Genomic DNA, 6,547 nt, shown 5'->3' with positions numbered 1-6,547 from the left:
GAGGATGAAAACATTCAAGGGTTACCTTTGGGTAGTATGTTTTGGGGTAATTATTTTTTCCCCTCCACATACACTGTGACAAATACAGTGGAATGAACCTCATGCACAGTGCATCAAGGCAAAAACTCCTGAACACCCAACACGGTCCATGAATTCATAAAACATAATATGAGGCTGCTCAAAATAACTAGGTAGCTTAGTATGTACTAAGAATGAAATGTTCAGATTAAAAATAACTGAAATAAGGAAAACAAATTACCTTCAAGTTCCCATTAATCACTACTCTACTCTTCCCAGCTCCCTCCTATCTCCATGCAAACCCAGCACTCACTTGTGAGACCACTGGAGGTTCATCCCATATTTGGTGGAGAAAGCCAGCGCCATTTACTGCTACTCTGGGGAGAAGATGTGCATGAAGCTGGCGGAAGGTGTAGGCATTGGGATGCAGACTGCACACTCTGAGTCTCACTGGGGCTGGCTTCCCTCATAAATAGCTCGTCATTCACGATGCATAGACTGGAGAAAAACGGACACTCAAACAACTGGACGAATGGACCAACCCAGTCCCCCAACAATGATCCTGCTCCCACTGCCACTGAGCAACTAGATACGTTTCATACCCCTCCTGTGTCTGTCCCCCAGGTTCCTTGACTGTTATCTATGCTCCCCCCCCCCCCGCCCACATAGCCCACCTTGGGAGAGATTGTCTACCAGCTTCACTAGATTTATAAGTTAATCCCCAACCTAGGGACGATTTCATATTTCCCCTTTGCAACAGGCCAAGGAGTCGATGGTCTGATTCCCGTTTTCAGAAGAAGACACTAAGTCACAGAGAGGTCATGTGACTTGATCAAGGTCACACAGCAAGTGAGTCTTGGGTCAAGGAGAGAACCCAAAGCCGATTCCAGAGCCCATGCTCTTCTTAACCACTAGCTGACACTGCTCCTTGGATCTACCTGCTGCCTTTCCACCATACTGAGTAACCCTAAGGTCTGCATCACCACATTCCCCCGCCCCTGAGCCCAGGCTGGGATGGGCGTTCCCACCCACAACACGGTCTCACCTGGAAAAGCTGCCAGGGGTAGCGATGAAGGTCCGGGTGAAGGCGCGCACAAGGCCCTGAGAACTTCCTTTCACTTCAACAACAAACAACAGTACCCCTTAGAGCCACGGGTGCTTTACACACTTACACGGGGGTCCCCAGGCAGGGTCATGACTTGACACTTAGGCTGAGGGGACAGTTGTTCACTGGGGCCAGGGTGTCAGGAATGGGGAGGGCAACCATAGGAGCAGTCTGCTCCCAGTGACAGGGCCCCATGACAACCACGTCACAAGGTCATGAGATGCATTTGTCACAGCTGCCCAAGAGGTGGATATCACTACCCCATTTTGCAAATGAGGAAACCTCGAGGTTAAGGAATGGCCTAAGTTCTCAGAGTAGGGATCTGGGATGAGAGCCACCAAACGCCACAGCCTGTGTCCCTAACGCCCAGGGTGTGCGGGGCAGACAGACATGGACACAGCTCAGACCTGGGTTGGCTGTGGGAAGACTGACGGCTAGAGAACCCAGTGGAGATGGGATGAGAAGGGAAGGGAAGGGAAGGGAAGGGAAAGGAAGGGAAGGGAAGGGAGGGAAGGGAAGGGAAGGGAAGGGGAGGCAAGGGAAGCCTGGAGGGTTCTGGGAGGGAGCCTTTCCAGGGGGAGGGAGCAGTGGGGCATCTGGGGAGGGGTCTACACACACTCACCTTCCTTGAACACCCCATTGACAGAGAAGCAAAGCATTGTTTCCTGAAAGGGAAGAGCCCAGGCACTCAGTCACCACCTCAACCTAAACTTACCCACCTGCGGCTTCCTGGGCCCGTCCCAGGGAGGAAGTAGGTGCTCACCTTCTGGAACCACAAGTCCACCACAAAGGAGCTAAAGTCATACTCAGTCTTCGGCAACACACAGAGGGTGTGCACAATGTCACCTCTTGTATACTTCAGCAGCTGGACCCGCAGATCTGTGGGGGGAGGGGAAGCAAGCCAAGGCCAGGGGCTGCCTCGCCCTGGAACCTATGATTGACCCCTTTCCCGCCCAGTCTTCCCATCACACACTCACGGGGGTCCTTGAGCTTCTTCATATTCCTGCTCTCCTTGAAGTACTCGCCCAAGCTGCTTCTAAGAGACAAAGAGGAACAATGGGTGGTGGTCTGACCAGCATGGGTGCTTGCAGGAGCTGGCCTGTGTCTGCTGGGGAGCTACACGCCCCAGGAGCAGAGCCCAGGCTGTGATACTCACGGGGCTGGGTCCTCGGGGTGGAAGGGAATGGTCAGGGAGAAGCAGGCCTCCTCGTGATAAGCACCCAGGAGATGCTTTCGGTCTCCATAGTCATGGATCAAGTAATACCTGAGGGGGAGCAACAAGGACCATCTGTATGTGTGGTCTGGACCTCAAATGAGACTTGAAAACTCCCATGAGCAGACCTGAGCTTGGGTGGCCTCACCTGTCCTAGCCCTCCTCCCCTCCTCCCCTTGCTCAGCTTCCCAGGGGTACTTACTGCTGCAGGAATTGCAGGACTAGACTCTTCAGCTCATCAGATTCAAAGAAACTTCCCTGGAACCAAAACAGTCTTCAGGACCAGGGCTGACACCCCCTCCTCATGCACCACCTGAAACCCTGCTTCACCTCCAAGCTCACCTCGCAGGCTGGTAGGAGCTTGCGGGCTTCAATACCACACTTAGTCGGTGGGGGTGCCTCCTGGCCATCCTGGGGGAGGGAAGAGGATGTCAGCAGTGTAGACCAGGAGGTGGTGCTGGATGATCAAGGAAAAGGATGGGCCCAGGAGAGGGTGGGGGTCACAAGTCAGGTGTGAAAGGACCCCAGCATTTCCACAGGCTGGACTATATTTTGGATCATCGCCTTGGGGTCCCCAAAGCCTGTGGAGAATGTGGTTGAAGAAGATCCAGAGCCTTTGTCAGGTTCCCACAGAGGCTGTACCATCCCCCTCCCCCCAGGACATTTAAGGGTCAGGTTCAAAACTGTACCTTGGGCAAAACCTAATGGGGTTCAGAATAGTTTGTGGGTGCTGTCAGGGCCAGTTAGCAGAGTCAGTGATCAAGGAATATACTTACCAAGCTTAGTAACTTGGGGAACAATTCCAGGATGGAGCTGCCAAAATCAAGACAAAAGAGAAAAGTCAGTGAAACTGAGGAGGTGACCCCCCTCGTGGGAGCAAGTACACTTACAGCAGACACAGCCCAGTGTGCCCCACCCACACTCCACTGTCCCAGGCTTCCAGGGCCCTGGGCACCTCCCCCATGGACTGACCCAGAGGGAGAGTGTTCCCTCCCTCCCTCCCTAATCCCACTCCTTCCCCTGGGTAGCTCCCACCCAGACTGCCCTGACTCCCTTCTCCAGTGCCACAAGGACTAGCATTTCAAACTTATGCTACAGGCCTTCCTTCCCCTCCCTTCCTTCCTCCAGGGCCCCACTGGAGGCTGTGGAGAGAAGAGGGAATGGGGTGGGAGCCCAGGGCTCTGCTACCTCCCTGGGGGTCCAGCACTCTGCCAAGACAAGGACACCCCCACCCCATGGATGGCCCAGGATGCTGGGCCAGGGAGGTGAGTGAGGAGGGGATCAGGAGGCAGGGAGGGAGATGGAGGGGGATGAAGACAGAAAAGGAGTGAAGGTAGGAGGGGAGATGAGAGAGACATGGGGGCATAGAGACAAGGGAGAGAGAAAGCAAAGGGAAGGGAGAGAAGCTCTACTGTGGAGGGGGTCAGGGAAGAAGAGAGGAGAAAGAGGAAATGGCGGTCCTGCTGCAGCCCTGTCCTTCACCTGCCCTGGGATGGCCCAGGCACTCCAGGTAGGAATGGAAAATAGGCACATGTTGGACTGGGGGCCCAATGGGTGCTGCTTGGAACTTTGTCGACTTTGTGACACACAGAGAGGAGAACATAGGGCCTGAGGTCCTCCCAGAGGACCAGGTCCGCTGCCCCCTGCAAACAGGCAGTGTCAGGGGAAGCTCAGGCTCCCAGGGGCAGCAGCAGATACATCTGACCTTATGTTGGTTGACTTATCATGGAGGGTGGTGCACAGGGGGTCTCTGTCCGCACACATCCCTTCTGGCTCCGGCTGCTGGTCCTTGTCCATCTCCCCTGCAGACTTCACCTGTAATTATAGAGAGGAACCACACAGACCAGAGAAACACAGCCAGGATGGCCCTGCATCCACCAGTCCCATCCTTTCCCTACAAATCCACTTCCCTTCCTCTGTCACCTTCCCATAAGCCTTCCCACTTTCCCTTCAAAGACGGCTCTGGGTACCACAGATCACCTCAGTGTTGCAGAGGTTCAAGTTCTTGGTGTCAGAAGCATTCTGCATAGTGTTGGACAGGCCACCCGGCTGGTAGGGTTGCTTGTTGCTCAGGTTCAAGGACAAAAGCTGTGATGAGGAAAGAGTTAGAGTGAGGACCCCAACAGGGGATACCTGAGACCAATCTGCCTCTTCTACATAATCTCTCACACCATCACCACCAGCCCCAACATTGGGACTAAGTCCTCACCTTGGGCATATTCCCTGGATGGATCTGCAGGGAGGCAGCCATACCATTTCTAGGGTTCTGTGCCATTCCAACATCATGGGTCATCAAGTCTCCAGGAAGAGAGGACGAGGGAAACAGAGTCTGGGAATTGTCAAGAGATTGCTGGGAGGCATCACATTGTTTGTTCACAGTCAGCTGCAGAGTGAGGGGTGGGATCCAAGGCTCTGAGTCTGAGGTGGTGATTGAGGGCAATTGGTGGGTCTGGCTGTGAGTGCACAGCTTGTGTTGGGTCTGCATTACCTTTATCTGCTCCACCTTTCCTGACTTCAGTTCCTTCAGCACAGACTGGGGTGCATCACAGGGCTCAACAAAGATAGCTATCTGTAGAGAACACAAGAGGGGCTCTGTGAGGACCAGGAAATCTGAGCCTTGGGATCAAGCAAGACCATGTCCCTGTCCTGCCCTTTTGCCCCCAGCTAAACCTGCTCATGCCCTTGACACACACCCTTTCATTATACTCATTGTAAATCTTGCCACTGACATTCTTCAATGCAAAGGCAATGTTGGCATCCTCAACAAAGAACTGGGCCTGCATTTTCTCATAGTGAAACTGTAGAGAGAGTGACAAGAGAAGCAGAATATGAGACCAGAGCCATTTCTCATCTGGGCCTGCCATCCACCCCGTTTCCTCTCATCGGCCTCAATGTCTCTTACTTCAACTGGGGTGAAGGGGACGCTGCATTTCTTTTGAATCAAACTCAGCAGCCACTTCTCATCATATTTTATACCAAAGGGAATCTAGGAGCCAAAGAAAAAATGCGAGAAAGAAAATTGATACAACGAAATCCAAGGTTAAGATAAGACCCAACTGTGTCTTGCTTTAGGACCTTGTTTCAGGCTTTAAATAATTTCTTAAAATAGGACAATATCTGTTATCACTAACTTTTATACCAGGCATGGATTTCCTAAATACCCTTTCTTACCATTCAAATACTTGTCCTGAGAAAATCGACTTAAACTGTTTCACACATACTTCCTTTCATAAAGTTCTAAGAGATCCTACCTAAGGCAGAACTGGCCTGCCCCTCTGACAAGGACCCCAGAGACCCAACCTCCTCCCACACTCAGCTTGAGCCAAACCGAGCCTTTTGGTGTGAAGTGGCTCCATCTCCTTGGCACTAGTTTCCTCCTTTGCTCTCAGACAGTCTCTCCCATGCTCCCTGCAGTCAGTCTGTTCCCTTTACATGGCTTCTCTGATCCTGCCCTCAGATGATCTAGCAAGTTAACTCCTAGTAAGAACATGGCAGATTACCAACTCCACTGACCCAGAACAGTTCCCAGCATCTCTACATGAGTCCAACATGACTCCCACTGTCATCTTCTCCATATTAGGTCCACTTAGCCAGGACACTCACCATGATCTTGAACCAGCTCCCCAAGGTCTCATCCTGCCCGTTTCTCTCCATTCTTCTCTCTGGAGGCTTTTGTTCCGTCTCCATGGTAACATGGGTTTGGTCTTGTTTCGGAAAATTGCCTCTCCGATGATAGGACGGAATGGCGTAGGGCGCACTGTGGGGAAGTGCAGAGAAGAAAGTGATCCTCATATGCTTGGAAAGTCTTCTCTACATTTTCTCAAATGATACCAGAGCTACAATAAAGATTGCTTAACCATTAACCTGATCCCATCATTCCTCACTCTTCCAGGTTAGAGAAAAGGATGACATTTTTAACTACAAGATTATGTTCCACTAGCTAGTACACTCCAGCCATGCCGACTCATCACTTACTATCTTACTCCAGTGTCCTTGTTTGCATCACTCGTTGCTGGATCTCCATCTTGTTGTTGCTGGGATGAAGGATGAATACCAGACCTGACTTGTTCAGACCAATTGTTGTATCTCCTTCGGTAAATACTGCAGCATTTTGCTCTTTTTTGCAAGGGGGTAACTTGCTTATTGTGCCCTGAAATGGAGAAAAACATATCCGTAGTCCCAGTACCAGAAAATGTCCTGGGGAAATATCA

At 51.8% G+C, this 6,547-nt stretch overlaps 1 protein-coding gene across 1 annotated transcript; it reads right to left on the bottom strand.

The window, feature by feature from the left end:
- Positions 1-327: 327 nt before the first annotated feature.
- LOC130842166 (nuclear RNA export factor 3-like) lies at positions 328-6,038 on the bottom strand. Its single transcript, XM_057718834.1, is given in 16 exon segments — positions 328-453; positions 456-516; positions 1,064-1,136; positions 1,746-1,788; positions 1,887-2,002; positions 2,101-2,159; positions 2,280-2,387; positions 2,539-2,594; positions 2,679-2,747; positions 3,113-3,149; positions 4,042-4,151; positions 4,546-4,719; positions 4,825-4,901; positions 5,026-5,134; positions 5,239-5,322; positions 5,940-6,038. Coding segments are annotated over 16 exon segments (1,386 nt in total). The 5' UTR covers positions 6,024-6,038.
- Positions 6,039-6,547: the final 509 nt, after the last annotated feature.

This window comes from Hippopotamus amphibius, chromosome X (assembly GCF_030028045.1).
Source record: "Hippopotamus amphibius kiboko isolate mHipAmp2 chromosome X, mHipAmp2.hap2, whole genome shotgun sequence".
Classification (NCBI taxonomy): domain Eukaryota; kingdom Metazoa; phylum Chordata; class Mammalia; order Artiodactyla; family Hippopotamidae; genus Hippopotamus; species Hippopotamus amphibius.
Note: the sequence above shows the minus strand (reverse complement) of the source record. Positions and strands in the feature narration are given on the sequence as shown.